At 35.5% G+C, this 18,096-nt stretch overlaps 1 protein-coding gene across 1 annotated transcript; it reads left to right on the forward strand.

The window, feature by feature from the left end:
* Positions 1 to 11,556: 11,556 nt before the first annotated feature.
* On the forward strand, positions 11,557 to 13,861 carry LOC105960388 (transcription factor RF2b). Its single transcript, XM_012984548.2, has 4 exons — positions 11,557 to 12,209; positions 12,641 to 12,773; positions 12,923 to 13,007; positions 13,106 to 13,861. Exons 1-4 carry the CDS (start codon positions 11,743 to 11,745, stop codon positions 13,456 to 13,458), a joined length of 1,038 nt encoding a protein of 345 aa, XP_012840002.2. The 5' UTR covers positions 11,557 to 11,742; the 3' UTR covers positions 13,459 to 13,861.
* The last annotated feature ends 4,235 nt before the right edge of the window (positions 13,862 to 18,096 follow it).

Genomic DNA, 18,096 nt, shown 5'->3' on the forward strand with positions numbered 1-18,096 from the left:
GTAACCCTTAGCAACTAGACGAGCTTTGAATCTTTCGATGGACCCATCAGCCTTTCGTTTGACTCGAAATATCCATTTACAGCCTATAGGTTTACAAATTGAAGGTGGTAAAACAAGTTCCCATGTACCATGTTTCATTAAAGCAGTGAGCTCACATTTGACATGACCTCACGCCATTGAGGTTGAGAAATGGCTTGACTCACACTGGTTGGTTCTATGGTTTGGGGAACAGGGTATTTGGATACAGTATGAATTTGTTTGGGTTTGAAAATTTGGTTCATGGATCTTGTTTTCATCTTATGAATACGCTGAGAAGAAATATTTGTTTGGGAAATGGTTGAAGAATCTGGATTTTGGTTAGCTTGGTCTGGACATATGTTTGAATGAGCCAAAATATTATCAGATTGAGAATTCAAAGAGGAAACATATTGATTATCAACTATAGTTTGCAAATGATCTGAGGGTGCGAAATTACCTGGGGAGGACGTAACAATGGCTGGAGAACTTTCCGGAGGTATCGATGATGATGGCACATCGGGCGACGTTGATGGAGACATCACTTGTTGGGCAGGAAATAAGAAAGAAATGAATTTGTGTGGTTCTTGTAGATTTTGAGGTGATATGGAGGTCTTCACGGGTTTAGACGAACTTGAGTGCTGTTGATTTTCATTAAACAACACATGTCGTGAGATGATGAATTTCTTTGTTTGCGGTTCAAAACATTTGTAGGCATTTTGAGTTGTGGAATAACCGAGAAAGATGCATGTTTTGGATTTGGGCTGCATTTTATTTGAGTTATAGGGTCGTGTGAGAGGATAACAAATACACCCAAATTTTCGTAGTGTCAAATAATTAGGTTTTTGACCAAAGAGAGCTTCAAAAGGTGATTTTTCATGGAGTAGAGGTGTGGGTTGTCTATTTATAAGGTAACAGGCTGTTTGGAACGCATATGGCCAATACGAAAAACCAAGATTTGCATCATGAAGGAGTGTGAGGCCTGTTTCGACGAGATGACGGTGTCGTCGTTCACAAACACCATTTTGTTGGGGGGGGGGGGGGGTGTGGAGCGGTGGTGTAGTGAGTTATTCCCTGAAGGGAAAGAAATGATTTTAGAGCGATAAACTCACCACCATTGTCAGAGTATAATGTTTTGATAGGTTTTTGGAACTGGGTTTCGACAAATTTTTTAAAGTGTGGAAAAATATTAGAGACACCGGATTTAGTGGTCATTGGATAAAACCAAATGTATTTTGTGTAGTGATCAACAAAAATTAGGTAATATCGTGATCCATCAATCCCAGTGTAACTAGCAGGACCCCAAACATCGGTGTAAATAAAGTGAAGTGGTTCGTGACTTTTGAAACTCGTGACACCAAATGGTTGTTGATGTGCTTTATTAATGGAACATGAAGAACATAATGAAGACAATTTTTGGCTCGATGAAATAGGGAGAGAAAAATTCTTAACAAGGTGATGAACAATTTTTAGAGAAGGGTGCCCAAGTCGCTTGTGCCATCCATCAACGGTAGTTCGTTCATGTACATTAGCGACCTTTTTAGACACCGCCATTGATTCCGGAAAGATATAGATGCCATTGTTACATGCTCCTTTTAGTAGGATCGCCCCCGTGATCGTGTCCTTCACAAGAAAATGAAATGGGTGAAGTTCGACAAAAACATTATTTTGTTTGGTGAAATGATGAACATAAATTAGATTTTTGCGAAGGTTTGGAACACAAAGGGTATCACGCAATGTAAAAGTTCGATGAGGAGAGTGTAAAGCCAAAGAACCAATGTGTGAGACTTGCAAACCTGAACCATCACCGAGAATTATTTCGTCGGTTCCATCGTATTCGGAATGAATAGATAAATTGGAGAGATCACCCGTGATGTTGTGTGATGCTGCCGAGTCAAGTAACCAATCTTTATCCTTTCCGGAAGAAGTTGCAGCACAATTAATGGAGGCATTTTGCGGATGGAATTGAGGGCAAGACTTGGCAATGTGGCCTAATTGGTCACATATTTGACACTTGGGCTGATAGCGGCGGTTGGAGTTGTTCATCCTGCCAGAGTAATTGTTAGGACGACGTCCATCCCGCTGGGACCCATTATAATTTCGTCCTGTGGTTGAGCCTTGAGGTCCACGAGAGGTGGAATATTGTTTGGATGACCATGGGTGACTCCCTCCTGGTGCAAAATGCTTCGTTTTGGTGTAATTAGCCGAAACAACCATGTGTTGTGTTGCCGCTTCTAAGCGCTTGAGATATGTCTCGTGTCCAACCAATAGATCGTGCAACTCTTCAAAAGTGAGTGATGATTCGCGGGCTTGAATAGGTGCTGCAATCTCCCGAAAATCCGGACCTAAACCATTCAATACATAAAGGGTTAGGTCATCATCCGAAATCGAATGATCAATAATGGCTAATTCACCAGCCAAGGTCTTCACAGCATGGAGATATTCTGTGATCGACCGATTTCCACGTTGGATTAACGTGAGTTCTTCCTTCATCTGCATAGCACGAGTTCTTGACCGGCTAGCGTACAGATTTATCAGCTTTTTCCAAGCTTCATGAGAGGTTTTAGCCCTAGCAATAAGAGGCGTGATTGAAGGGGAGGTGGAGGTTAAAATAGCACTCAGGATAAGTTTATCCTGTCGAACCCAATGGATCTTGCGAAGTTCATCACCAGCGGTACCGGTGGATGAGGGACACGAGAAGATGCCTTCGACATAGTCGAGTAAATCATAGCCAATAAGTAATGCTTCAAATTGAGCACGCCATTGAGGGAAGGTGGATGGAGTAAGTTTCTCATTTATTTGGGCAGTTATGTTGAGGGCAATGAGGGATTTTTCTGTTGCAGGAGAAGGTTGTGTGTTAATGGTGAAGTTTGGAGTTTGATCGGAGGAAGAAGGCATAGTTGTTGCTTGGATCGATGGCTCGTTGGAGATTTGGTCTGATACCATATAAAAGAATATATAAAGCATATATTGCCGTGAATGAGAAACTTCCTTGATGATTTTCATTGATAATAATTATGTATTATATACAACAAGCTAGATAATCTAATTTAAGGAATGTGTAAATGTAAAGCTAAATCTATGCTATTGTTATAATTACATAAATCAAAAAATCTTCTCATTTAATAATATAATATTTGGCATGATTTTAGGCAAATCATGCTATGATATGATTTGAGCATAATCTGCACATGCTTCTCTTATAGAAGTATAGCCCTCGCCCTAGGGTGGGCACGCATCGCTTACTCCCTCTCTCTTTTCCTTTTCTCCTTCAGTTCCATTATAAACTCAACAATTTCCTCCGAAAATTGAACTGGAAAAGCATTCAAAATCTCAGACGGAACCTTACGAACCACCGCCACGTTGCCGCCGGTTGAACCACCGCAGCAGCTTCTTCCATCATCTTTCTACGTTCACTGTAGATGCTCATCCATGTCCATACACCCGCCGCCGCTAGGACTCCGGCCAGCTGCTTCCAATTGCACGCCATTTTCTTTCGAGAGAGAGAGAGAGAGCGAGAGTGCCTAGACACGACCACGGGCCGGTTCGGGCCGGTTCATACCGGTTCACGGTTCACATTTTCCGGAACCGGAACAGGCCCGTAGTATGCACGGTTCGGCGGGCTGGGTCGGCCCGCCGGTTTGGGTCGGTTCCGGGCCTATCCGGGCCGGTACCGGGTCGGCCCGGATATTTTGAATTTTTTTTTAATTTTTTTTTTGAAATATTTGATGAATAAGTAAATTAAAAGAAATACTTTTAAATAGAAAAAGGAAAAGGAAATAAATGAAAAGACTTGAACTTAATTTTAAAAAAGTTGGGGGGGGAGGGGGGGGGGAAATTCAAAAAAAAAAAAATAACGGCCGGTTCACCCGGGCCGGTTCGGGGCGGTTCACTAGCCGTTATTTACTTTTTTTTTGAATTTTTTTTTTTTTTTTAATCCGGGTGAACCGTCGGGCCGGCCCGACGGTTCACGGTTCACCATTTCTTAGAACCGGGCCCGTTCCGGGTAGGACGGGCCGGTTCACGGGTCCGAGCCGGTTCACCCGGTCAACGGGCCGGTTTGGGCCGTCAACGGGCCGGTTCCGGGCCCAAAACCGGCCCATGGCCATGTCTAGGAGTGCCTGCAGGGATTTGAAATTAGGGGTTTGAAATTCCACAGAGAAGAGAATAGAATCAGATATTATTATATATAATTTTGTATGCGTTTGTTTTAATACAAAATTTGGGGATTTTGACTCAACATGAGCGACTTTGTTTTTTATAATTACTGAACGCGACTTTAGCCTCATCGTTAGTTTTTATACCTTTGAAACACTGTTTGATCTAAGTCTGAAATAGTTGCCGTATGGACTATGCTTACGGTGAGGGCCACGTTGAAAACAAAATTCAAGTACAAGGTGGCAAATCGATGCAATAGATAGTAGAAGGGGTAAAGTGATATTGAGCCAAAGTAAAGGGGGAAAGTGAAATTTACCCTAAATATTAGCAGCACGAGTTGAAGCTTCCGCGGTCATATGCTGAAGCTTCTCTTCGGTAATCTGAACCGTTAGAGGAGCAAAGAGAAGTGGATCATGTTGAGGACCCAGTGGGGCCTCGCGGGAGGAGCGTTGACTCCCGTTGTGGTGATGTATGGTTCCACTGCTTCAGTGGCACGAGTTGAAGCTTCCGCGATCATGTGCTGAAGGTCCTCATCGGTTATCTGAACCGTTCGAGGAGCAAGTAGAACTTTATCCTGTTGAAGCTTCCGCAATCATATGTTGAAGGTTCTCTTCGGTTATCTGAACCATTCGATGAGCAAGGAGAAGTTGATCCTGTTGAGGACCCAGTGGGGCCTCACGAGGGGAGCGTTCGCTCCCTTTGCAATGATGTATGGTGCCACTGCTTCAGTGACTCGAGTTGAAGCTTCTGGGATCGTACGCTAAAGGTCCTCTTCGATTATCTGAACCGTTCGAGGAGTAATGAGAATTTGACCCTACTTAGTCCCCGGTGGGGGCTCGCGAGGATGAACATCTGTTGGACCCCGAATGCGCGGAAGGGGAATCGGCAAGTCAGAGCCTCCGCGAGGTGGGAGGTTCACTAGGCCAAAACAGCTCACTGACGACGTTTTTTTTTGCAACGATTTATGAATCGTCGCGGCCTTGCGACGATTTAAATTAAAAAACGTCGCAAGATGTCGGAAATTATGATTTTGGTGTTTAGTCTCGCGACGAAAATATTAATCGTCGCTAACTCGCGACTATAATTCCAAAATCGTCACAAACGAAAAATAAAAAATAAAAAGTCCTCTAGTAGCAACGTCGTTATATAAACGACGCACAAAAAATATATTTTGTAATTTAATATTTGTACCTTAGCGACGAATATTATATTTACGTCGCTAGAGTAATTGTGAAAAAAAAAACATTTAATTGGGTTGGCGACGAATTTTATAAACGTAGGTTATAAAGTGAAAGTATTAATTCTTAGCGATGAAATTGTAAGAAACGTCGCATGTTAAAACTTTTTTTAAAAAAAATTCTAATTATATTTTGCGACTATAGTGTATTAATCGTCGCCAAAATAATTAGTGAAAAAATTCCCCCCTTTTATAGCGATGGTCCCTATGAAAACGTTGCAAGTCTATTAAGTTTTTTTTTTTTTTTTTATTTGCTACGAAAGCCAATAAAACGTCGCAAAGAGATTCGTTTTAGTCTTTGTTTGCTACGATTTTGTATAAATCGTCGCCAAAATTTTAATTAGAACACTGACCCTAATTATATTTCCCCTCTTCTCTAACTCTTTTCTTCTTCGTTTCTCACAATCTCTCTCTTTCAATCTCTCACAGCCCCACCCTCCGCCGGCGCCTCCCTCTCCGCCTCCGCCTCCGTCCGCCCTCTGCCCTCCCTCCCTCTCCGCCTCCGTCATCCGACCTGCGCCTCCGCCGTCCGCCCTCCGCTCTCCGCTGTTGTCGTTGTTTTGTCAATATCCGGCCAGATCTATACGGCGGCGCCGCCACCTCCATCTTCTCCCTACGGCCTCATTCATCTATAGCTAGGCCTTTGTAACTTCCTCCTCTCTAGCTAGCCCCCAACAACCACAAAAAGGTAATTTTTCTTGCCCTAATAAAATTGGCTATGTTAAGTGGTGAACAACATGTTGTAGAGTTTAGGCAATTTATAGATTTCCAAGTTCTCGTGTTATTTTCGAAAATATTGTGTGAATAATTTTTGAAACTCCATTGAAATTGAAAATAAATGTGTGAATGAAGAGTGAAACTCCATCAGACTACTATTTATAATTATTACGTAAATATGAGCAAACTCTTGATTTACACTTCATATATGCTCAACTTTAATTTAGTTTTAGTTTTTGTATATAATCTTGGTATAAATGAGGGTCTGCGGCCCCATTACCTTGTTCTTTTTTTTAGTTCTTTTTTTTTTCGAGTGTTAGAGCTAGGCTGATTGGAGGTTGGGATTTCCTTAAGTAATAAGATGATATTTATTTTTTTAATTTATTTATATGTTTATGAATCGGATTTAGGGGTCTAGGTCAGGAAATATAGATTTCAATGAATTCTAATTCGAACTTTAGATTCGTAGCCTCAGCTTCCAGTGAATGTTTCATCGATGATTTATTTTATGAAAATTATGATATTAATATTGCATGTAGATGTTTTTGTTAGCTTCGTTTTGATATATGGTATGCGTAAATTGGAATTATATTGATCAAGTTATGAACCATTTCCAAAAATTGCATGATTTCTGAGTCATCTATGAATTGTGTGAAAAATTAGATTCTATCTTAGCCCGATTCATGCGATTCTAATTGGATATGATTATAAACTTATAAATCTGATTTTTAGCGAAATTTCATGCTCTTTGGTTGAAAGAATGATTTATTTGGAATTTTAAAGTTGAATGCTATGTTCTAAAATTCTGCTCATGTTACTGTACTAAATTAATTATTTCTCTTCCTTGGATAAGTATTTTACTGTACTGTTTTAATATGGTGTAACTAACATATATGTGAACATTGAAAATTTCATAAGGTTTGTATGTACGGTTTAAGAGATACGAATTTTCAAAATTGAAGTACAAAAGCTGCCAAATTTTCTTAAATATAGTACTGTGACTGAAAAGAGTTGTTGGAACGTTATTTAGAGGACAATTCTATTTAAGGATACCTCTCGATTGATTTAGGACTGATAAGGGTATAGGTTCGCTTACGTAATTTGAAGTTCATCATTAAGGTTTAATTGTAAATTGTTTTGGAATCTTAATGTGATTATATTGCAAAGCTGATACGATTTCTTTATAGTTCTTTGGAATAGAGTATGTGGATTTGAATTTCATGTATTATGTGTGCATGTGCTATTGTAGTTTATCGTATGCTTATACGTTAACATAAATGTACAACCTAGAAAACGTATGAACGATGCATTTAAGATAATTACATTGGTATGTTATAACTGTGAAAGTGGTTATATGAAATAATATGATAATCCCCTCTCTTATATGTGATACATATATGTTTATTCCAGTGAATATAATTGTTTTTGAAACAAAATAATAGATCATTGCAAAAAACATTGATACAAAATCAGTATTAGGATTGCGATCGTATTAGCATTAGAATTATAATTATAATTAATATTCTTTGAATTAGTATTAGTATTAAAACTAGGATTAGGATTCGGATTAATATAGTATTAGAATTAATATTAGGATTAGGATTATAATTATGATTAATATTAATATTAGAATTACAATTAAGATTAGTGTACTACAATTAGTGACATGTATTAGTATTAGGATTATGATTAGCATTGGGATTACGATTATGATTAGAATTAAGATTAAATTTATAATTAAAATTAATATTAACATTAGCATTAGCATTAGCATTAGCATTGGTATTATTAGTATTAAAATTATTAGGGTTAGGATTATAATTATGATTAGGATTAGAATCATGATTAGTGTTATGAATAGGAGTAGGAATAGGATAAGAATTTGGATATTATTACGATTATAATAATAATTAGCATTAGTATAACCAGTTTAGCATTAACATAAAAATTAGTATTAGCATTAGTATATGTAAATTAGCTTTAATAGAAACACTATTAACATATTAGTATTAGTAACAGAATTAATATTTGTATTAGTATTAGTATTAGGATTAATATTAGTATTAGTATTAGTATTAGCATTAACATTAGTATAAGTATTAGTATTAGTATTAGTATTAGTATTAGTATTAGTATTAGTATTAGTATTAGTATTAGTATTAGTATTAGTATTAGTATTAGTATTAGTATTAGTGTTAGTGTTAGTGTTAGTGTTAGTGTTAGTGTTAGTGTTAGTGTTAGTGTTAGTGTTAGTGTTAGTGTTAGTGTTAGTGTTAGTGTTAGTATTAGTATTAGTATTAGTATTAGTATTAGTATTAGTATTAGTATTAGTACTACTATTAGTATTAATATTAATATCAATATCAGTATCAATATGAGTATTAGTACGAGTATCAGTATTAGTATCAGTATTAATATCAGTATTAGTATTACTATTAGTATTACTACCAGTATTAACATTTGTATTGGTATTAGTATTGGTATTAGTATTAGTATTAGTATGAGTATTAGTATGAGTATTAGTATTAGTATTTGTAGAATTACGATTAGTAATAGTATTAGTATTAGTATAGTATTAGTATATTAATATTAATATTAGTATTAGTATTGGTATTGGTATTGGTATTGGTATTAGTATTAGTATTAGTATTAGTATTAGTATTAGTATTAGTATTAGTATTAGTATTAGTATTAGTATTAGTATTAATATTAGTATTAGTATTAGTATTAGTATTGATATCCGTACTGGTATCGGTATTGGTATCAATATTGGTATCAATAATGGCGTACATATTTTTTCTCTTTTGCAATATTTATAAGTTGTATTGTTGTTTTAGTAATGTGCATCACTAATTGAACGCCGTTAGTGATAAACTTACAGGTTATTTGAATATCTATTGTGTTACTTCTATGCTACCGTATTTGTTGTTAAGTTAGTTATTTATTGCAGAAGATTAACATGGTGTAGTAGATTGCATTTCATGAAATAGAGTTATACCATATGTTTTAAATGATTTCACTTAATCTTTATATCGTATTTTGTGCGCTTCGCGCTTTCTTCTTTATAATATACTTAATTGAATTTCATATGTTACAACTCTGAATTAAGAGATAAAGTTTATATTTTTTTATTCCTTAGCTTCTATTTTGTTTTATTTGAATTCGTATTGTTATAAAGAGATAGTCATTTTCATATTATAATTTTTTCTCATTTCAAAATTGATTTCCGTGCAACGCACGAATGAAGTACTAGTTAAAGTAGAAACATTAAACTAAATAAGAATACTAAACAACTAAAATAAAATTAATAAATAATAAACAAATAAAATTGATTATCGATATTAACCAACCAACCAACTTTTAACATATTATCAACTAACAATGGATCCAACTATATATGGATTGATTGATGCGGCAAAAAAATATGGATAAAAAAATGGGTTGATTGTTGAGTAAAGCCAACCCATAAACAACCCAACGAATACAAAATTAATAACTAAGGTGAAAGTTGAATTTGTTTTTTGAATTTCGCCGATTATAATCTACAATTTTCATTTTAGAATGAGTTTTTTCTCTCAATATCATAAATTTTGATTCCAAAATAAAAAATCGAAAATGAATGTCTACATAAAATTCAGAATTTCCAAATTCAAGAATTTAGTATGATATTTGAAATGTGAAAAAAGTAAACATAAAAATGAATAAAAATAAAGGGTAATGGCAAATAGGCTCATGACAAGGGCACTTAATTAAAAGAACGACATCCAACTTTTTTGTCTTTCAAATAAATTCAGCTCATTCAAACTTATTTGCAAATAAGAAAAATCCTTTTATATATACCAAAATTACCCTCAATTCATTGAAACTCAATTCAACTCCAATTTCATGATTTACACCCCAATTTAGCCCAATTTCATCAATTAACCAATTTTAACCCTAATTTCAATTTTGACCCCAATTTTAACCCTAATTCTTATCAATTCCACCCATTATGCTCTAACTTCCTTAATATTACACATTGACCCTGGATTTAAACAAATATATCATATTAACCCCCCAATTTTTTTTTCAGAACATATTTTTTTTTCAGAAATGTTTTTTTTCCGGCCAGATTCCGGCGTTGACTTTTTTTTTTTTTGTAATTTTGTTTTTTCTTAATTTTTTTTAATTAATATTACTGTCTTGGCTGCTAAATTACTGTCTCCGGCAGTTATTTAACAGCCGGAGACAGTAATTTAGCTGTTAATTGACTTTTTTTTTTTCTTCAAAAATATTTTAATTAATATTACTGTATTCGTTGCTAAATTACTGTCTCCAGCAGTTACTTAACTGTTGGAGACAGTGATTTAATTGTTAATTGACTTTTTTATTCTTAAAAAAATATTTTTAATTAATATTACTGTATTCGTTTGCTAAATTACTGTCTCCAGCAGTTATTTAACTGTCGGAGACAGTAATTTAACTGTTAATTGACTTTTTTTTTTTCATTTTTTCTTAAAAAAAAATATTTTAATTAATAGTACTGCCTTAGATGCTAATTTAACTGTCTTCAACAGTAATTTAACTGTCTTAGACAATAATATTCATAATATTACTGTTCGGAAAAATAATATTCATAATATTACTGTTCGGAAAAATAATATTCATAATATTACTGTCCCAAATAGTAATATTATTGTATGAGACAGTAATTTAGTAGCTAAAACAGTAATATTAATTAAAATATTTTTTTCTTCTAAGAAAAAAAAATCAAAAAAAAAGTTAAAAAAAAAAAAAAGAAAAAAAAAGTCAACGCCAGAATCTAGCCGGAAAAAAAATATTTCGGAAAAAAAATTATTTTTAAAAAAAAAAAATTTGGGGGGTTAATGTGATATATTTGTTAAAATCTGTGCTCAATGTGTAATATTAAGGAAGTTAGAGCATAATGGGTGGAATTGATAAGAATTATATTATTGAGGATATGTTAGACTAAAGACATGGGGATGGACTTAATTGAGAGACTGTTTTTTTTATGAACAAAAATGCATTAAAGTCCCATGTGATGGGCCTTTTTGTCATTCGCCCTAAAAATAAAGAGTAAAGAGCAAATACTAATCATTCATCTTGAAATTTTGTTTAAAAAACATAGAAATTAAAGAATTAGGGGCTCCATTCATAAATATAATATAAATGCTACAAAAACTAAAAATTGGACTTTGTATAGCCCCATACAAAATACAAAGAACAATAATTATTATTTGGTTTTTTTTGAGAAAAAAAAAAAAAAAAACAAAGAACATGAAGTACATGAAGAATAACTTTTTTCTCACATATCCTTGTCGGAGGCCGGATCCCATACATGCCCCACACCATAGTATGATTGCACCCTCAAAAGTAACCCACACACACAACAACATTAATTTTCAACCACCAGTTAACACCTAGTAAAAACACACACACACTTCCTCGTCAACTTGTCCCAAAGTGACAAAAGAAAAAACAGTTACCCACTACTACTACTCCTACTCTCAAACTGCTGGAAATAATAAATAATAAAATAAAATAAAAGAAATATTGTTTTTAACTATATCTGGAATCATTACACAAAAACGCAAACCACTACCCAATCAAAGGAAATGCAAGATCCAAACTCCAAGCATTCGATGAACCAAGCCCCGCCCTTTTCCGCCGCAATGCGGCCCTCCCTCCACCGGAGAGCCCACTCCGAGGTCAACTTCCGGCTGCCGGAGGACCTAGATCTGGTCTCCGACCACTTCGACGCGCCGGCGGGGAGTTTCGAGGAGATGGGATCCGAGGACGATCTCTTCTCTACTTACATGGACATCGAAAAGCTCAGCTCCGGACCCGCTGCCGGCGCCGGATCTGGCATCGCCGACTCTGCTTTCGACAATGGCGGCGGCGGCCCGGCTGGCGATGACGGCGGCGGCGGCGGCGGTGGTGATGGGAGGCCGAGGCATAGGCATAGTAACTCGGTTGATAGCTCGGGGTTCTTGTTTAACGAGAATGGTATTGAAGCTAAGAAAGCTATGGCGCCTGAAAAACTTGCTGAGTTGTGGGCTCTTGATCCTAAACGCGCTAAGAGGTTTTTTTTTTTTTTTTTTTTTTTTTAATTTAATTCTTGATTTTGTTGTTCATTAGATTTTGCTAGTATTGTTGATTTGAATTATTTGTGTTTGAATTTATGGGCTTTTTAGCTTAGTTAGATCTTGAGAATTGAATTTGTCTATTTTGTGAATCTTGAGAAGTTGACTGAATGTTTGACTATTCCTCTAATCGATAATCGAATTTCCCACAATAGCAATTTCTTGGAATAACAATGCTTTGTGATCTAGATTAGTGTTTTCGGGATACGTCGCGTACTCAGATCTAATTGTAAATTGCGATCGGGATTTCATAAAATCGATTTTTGACTTACTAATAGTTCATCTTGCTTATATATTGATCGGTTGTTTCGAACGTATCTATGATATATGTAAATGACTTATGTTTCTTGTATGGATAATTTTGGTGCAGGATATTGGCGAATCGGCAATCTGCAGCTCGATCGAAAGAGAGAAAGTCGAGGTACATATCTGAACTGGAGAGGAAAGTGCAGACTCTTCAGACAGAGGCAACAACTCTCTCTGCACAACTCACACTCTTCCAGGTATTCTTTCGACTGTTTTTCGTTTTTAGTCGGTGTCACATTTAGTTGGAAAAACTCGGCGAGAACGAATCTATGACTCGGTCAGCATATTAATCGAACAATTATTTATAAGGTCGATTTTCTTGGACTAAAACTTATTCGTCTTGCAGAGAGATACATCAGGACTGAGTAACGAGAACACGGAGCTCAAACTCCGGTTACAAGCCATGGAACAGCAAGCTCAATTGCGTGACGGTTAGTAATAAAATAAAAATAAAAAATTCGAATTACATTCAACGATTCTTGATTAAATATTTTTTTAACGAAATTGAAAAATATATATATACATGCAGCGCTGAACGAAGCACTGAAGCAGGAAGTGGACAGGCTGAGGGTCGCCACGGGAGAAATGTCGACCTCATCGGAGACGTACGATCTGGCGATGCAGCACGTACAGTACAATCAGACGGTCTACTATTCGCCACCTGGCGGCATAAACGAGAATTCCCGGTACATGCAAATGCAGCAGTTTCACAATCAGCAAATTTCAGGAGGCGGTAACAATAATCATTTGCGGGACGCGTTCAACCAGCAGGACCCGCTCGGTTGCTTCCAAGGTCTCGATATCAGTAACAGAGGATCACAACATCTCGTGAAATCCGAAGGCCCTTCTATCTCCGCCACCGAAAGCAGCTCCACTTTATGATAATTAATTAATTAATTAATTAATTATTTCAGGTTCTTAATTTTTAATTTTTTTTTAAATTAATGATTTGTTCCATTAACACGAAAAAAGAAGGAGGGCCGCCTATTTGTTTGGTATTGTTCATAGACTGACAACGTACGTGTTTAGCATCGTCGCGGGAATCGGCAACTAGTTCATTATTTTTTTCATTTTTTAATTTCTTTTCGGTTTTGTGTTTAACAAAATGATGATTTTTCATTTGTTTTTCCAGTTGTTGTTAGTTTAAGTTTGATTAATTTGTTGAAGGTTCAACTGAAAAATGGTGTCTTTTGTTCATTAGTGTTTGTTTGAAGGGTTCACATCTTGTGCTCTTTGTAATCAGATATTATTATTAACTCCAATGTTCAATGTTGTATTCTTGGTATTATGGTTTCCCATTGTATTATTTATTTATTTATTTTAAGTAACAATAAGTTTTGTCTGTGTTATATTTATTCGTATTTACCATTTAGTACTGTTGTATAAATGTCTAAATTACGGCCACCGATGTGATAAGTTCAAATTACTAAAAAAAATCTCGTATTTGGGTAGTTATGGTTACCTTTATGGTGTTAAATTCAACATAAATTTTTAGATTTCGTGGAATGTTGTCTTAGTTTGTACTCGTTTTGTGCAAAATATGTAGTTTTGATGCACCACAATCTCATATTTACAAGTCAAAAAACGAATCTTTTGATCATCTTGTTTTAAAATGTGGAGTTCGAATTGATTAAAACGGGTACAAACTAGAGAATATTCTAGTTAATTTGAAAGATTTTACTAAATTTGACACGTGTATACAGTTAAGGGGGTGATTGTAACTATCCTATATAAATTGATGGAACGTTAAAGCTATTCGCAACATGATTTCCGAGATAAAATGAAAGGTATACAATGAATTAGTGAAAACGGTACCCGTAAAAATGAAACATTTTTATCACCTTCCTATTTGTTAACCGATCTGCCAACATCAACATCCAAACCCTTCGATATGTTCAAATTCTTGGACAATTTTGCCATAACCTTTTTATTTAAAGTAATAAAAATGAACCAAAAACAAATTAATTTTGTCAATCTATTGATCGGTAATATAGGGCCGATTGGACATCCAATTGCTTCGATTTGAATTATCCGGAGAATGTCTTATGTATATATTGTATATATAAAAAGGAGAGCCACTAAAGAAAATTCTTTCTTTGATTCAAAATTTTCTATTTTGATATTATATTGTTTGTATTTTGTTGGTCGAAAACCTACACGCAAGTGCACGTATCGTACAAGTAATATAGTGGACTAAAAGTCCGGATATCGAACCCACAGGGAATATTTAATTATCTAATCCTAGACGCTAAATTCTACCAATTATTATCAAGCCCACCCTACACAGTCGACTTTAGAGAGAATTAACTAAAATAAATTAAAAAGCAAATTAAAACGACAAAGCAAGAAAGCAAATTAAACACGAAGATTTATCAGAGTAAACGAGCCTAGGATTTTATTCTTCCCCCTATGTGATTATTATTCCCCCAATTCCTTCAATTATGCAAGCAATTAACCCGGATTATTAACCTGAGATGCTAAAATAATCATAACCCGCTTCCGCGTGTATTACGATTCTAATACTCTAGATTCAATTACTATATTCCTATGCAATTAATTCTAGAACACAGCCTTAAGCACAAATCTCAATAATGGCTACCTAAGAGATTAACTATATTCCTATGTTAATACCACAAAGGCTCTTCTACCACAGTTCTAATTATTAACCCGATCTTCCGATTCATGCGATTAACAATAACATAAAAGCGCATAAAGTGGCCAGTTTCATGAACTTAATAAAACAAGTAGAAGAAATAATCCGGAATTAAAACTTGCATAAAATCATAGAATTGGGTTCATAAATCCCACATAGGGTTCCAAATAAAATCCTAGAAATAAAAACTTAGCTACTCGTAATTCTTATGATAAATAAAATAAAATAAATTAATTAAATAAGAAAAACTATGCTTGAATCTTCGTTGATCTTCTTTGCTCTTGAATTTGCGTAAAAAGATGGATCCCCAATTGTGTGCTTGACTTGGTCTTATATAGGGTGAAGAACTTGGGGAAGAAGGCAGTTTCCTTGTGCAATTAAAATTCCTTTACTGCGCAACTTCGGATTCTCGGACGGGGATCCCATGATTTGCACTAAAACTGGGACGGGGGTCTCAGCATTAAATCTTCAGACTTTTGATATTTTCACTTTTGACCCATATTTTCACCAAAATTGCAGTTTTGACCCCATACTTTTCCAATTCTTCAATTTGTACCTACAATACAATAAATCAACCTTTTAAGCACCAATTATCATTAAAACACACCAAAAGCTCAAATAAAAAGATACGATAAAGTGTAAAAATATACACTTAACACACCCCCTAACTTGAACTTTTGCTTGTCCTCAAGCAAAATCTACCAATAAGCAAATAACTCAACGATAACATCTCATCACATAGATCAATGATCAACTTCACGTTTTCAGAACTTGTAATTATAATGACAATTCTCAGGCATTCGCAAGCTCAAAATTCAACAACACTTAGTCACTCACCATTACCAAAAAAACACAATTCATACAATTGCTTCAAGCATCCAATATTTGCAAATTAAAGATAGAAAGAATTTATACTTACATGCATATGCTTGACTCCAAATACTCACCAAATTATTCTACTCTACTAATATCGAACATTAAGCTATTGGGATCATTGGGGCTTTGTGGCTTTCAATTGTTAGGCTCTTTGGTTTGAGGTAGGAAATATGGGTATGTGTGGCTATTCTTCTTGAATTTAGGTGATTACGCCAAAATTTGAAAGATAAGCGTTTGAAACAATGCATTCACCTCTACGGACTTTAATAAACTCGATTTCTCAAAAGTTCAAAAGTCTCCACTTTTGCTTTTGAGACAATGGATCGAGTTTTCAAAAAATAATTCAACAACGAGTCCTTATTTCTCCCTTCTAGTCTCTTCTTCTTCTCTCTCTTTTTTTTTTTTTTTTTTTTTTCTCTTTTTTTTTCACTTTTTTTTTCGAAGAAGAAGAAGAAGGACCTTATAAATTTTTTCGACCGAACTCCAAGGGATAATTTTCAAGAATCTCCACCTATTCTACCTTACACATTGGCTAAAAGAAAGAACACCTTTTCTCCAAGGCTCAAATCAAGGTTCTAAAGATAATTTCGATAAAAAGGTCGGCTTGAAAGGCTCAAACGGTTCAAAGAAGGCTCAAATCATATCCCAAATCACTCACTACTCAATACTTCGTATCATAAATTTCCTAAGGTGAGTCTTAAAACCGAACATAGCATGATCTAGCACAAATTAATTCCAAATTTAAAATACAAAACATTCAACCAAAGCAATGCACAAAATGTGATTCCTAGCAATAATTCGCTTCTAAGTCCCGTTGAATCGAAAGCTAAACAAACATGAAATCTTTATCACACAAAACAAGCAATTTCATCATCAAACATTGATCATCTCTCATCATCATAAATCATCGATGCATTCGACTCAAGCAAATTTTTTTTTTTTTTTTTCGGAAAAACGAGAAAAACAATAAAAACGAATAAAACCTAATGCATGCAAACTAAAACAAAAAATAAGCACAAAAATAACATGTTTTTCACACCCAAACTTAAAATTTTCGTTGCCCTCAACGAAATTAGCTCAAAGTTTAAGGATAGAAAACACCTGATTTATTCGGAGTCGGTGTGATCGGGGTGCTCCTCTCTCGCTCTCTTACGCTCGTCCTCATTGGGCGGTGGCACTTTTCTTTCCCTTTCCCTTCCCTTTGGAAGATGATGCTTCGCTCGTGCGGCCTCGTTTGTTGGATGACATATTTGGGAGAACTTTTCGAATGGATTCGGTAAGGATTGGATGAGAATCGACCTCCAAATTGGGTTGAGGCAATTTGTCGAACACCTTGTGGGCGTGCCTTCAAAGAGTAGATTTTGAAGAATTTGGTTCGATTCTCTAGCCTCCATTTGTGTGTGGGAGTTTGAGAGAAGGAAAGAGGAGGGTTTAAGAAAAAAATGGGGGGAAAAATCAAATTTTTTAAAGTTAAAACGCCCTAAAAATGTTCGGACGGCCGTCCCGGTGTTTGTGCTGATTTTCGGACGGCCGTCCGTATTTTTTTTTTCTTACTGGTTGTGGGACGGCCGTCCCACAAAATAGGCATATTTTGGGACGGCCGTCTCAAATGCAGTGCTGCAAAATTTTTTTTTTTTTTTTTTTCTTTGGTTACATGTCAGGTTACAATTTTCGCGCAACTCAAACGGGATATGAATGGCTTCCGTCTGGCGAATACCTCCAAAATACCTATAATATGCCGTTGCTTTGTTCAATATGTGGTGGTGGAGAACATTACGCTAACCAATGTTGGTATGCACCGAAGGCGAATAATTTCATAGATAATACCAACAGAGGTTACTGGAACACATACACCAACACGTACGAGCAGAGCAATTCAAGCCAAGATTTCCACAATTTTCAACATCGTGAGCCGCAATTTGATGATTTTCAAACCTATTATGCAAAGCCACGAGAACCCACTATTGAGGAGTGTTATAGGAGATCCATCC

The sequence above is a fragment of the Erythranthe guttata genome, chromosome 6 (assembly GCF_056151865.1).
Source record: "Erythranthe guttata isolate IM_541 chromosome 6, IM_541, whole genome shotgun sequence".
Taxonomy (NCBI): Eukaryota; Viridiplantae; Streptophyta; class Magnoliopsida; order Lamiales; family Phrymaceae; genus Erythranthe; species Erythranthe guttata.

Excerpts from the sequence above, each read along its gene's own strand:
- LOC105960388 (XM_012984548.2), top strand. The coding sequence starts at position 11,743 with ATGCAAGATCCAAACTCCAAGCATTCGATGAACCAAGCCCCGCCCTTT. Across the intron at positions 12,210-12,640 it reads GATCCTAAACGCGCTAAGAG|GATATTGGCGAATCGGCAAT; the intron begins GTTTTTTTTTTT and ends ATTTTGGTGCAG. Across the intron at positions 12,774-12,922 it reads CACAACTCACACTCTTCCAG|AGAGATACATCAGGACTGAG; the intron begins GTATTCTTTCGA and ends TTCGTCTTGCAG.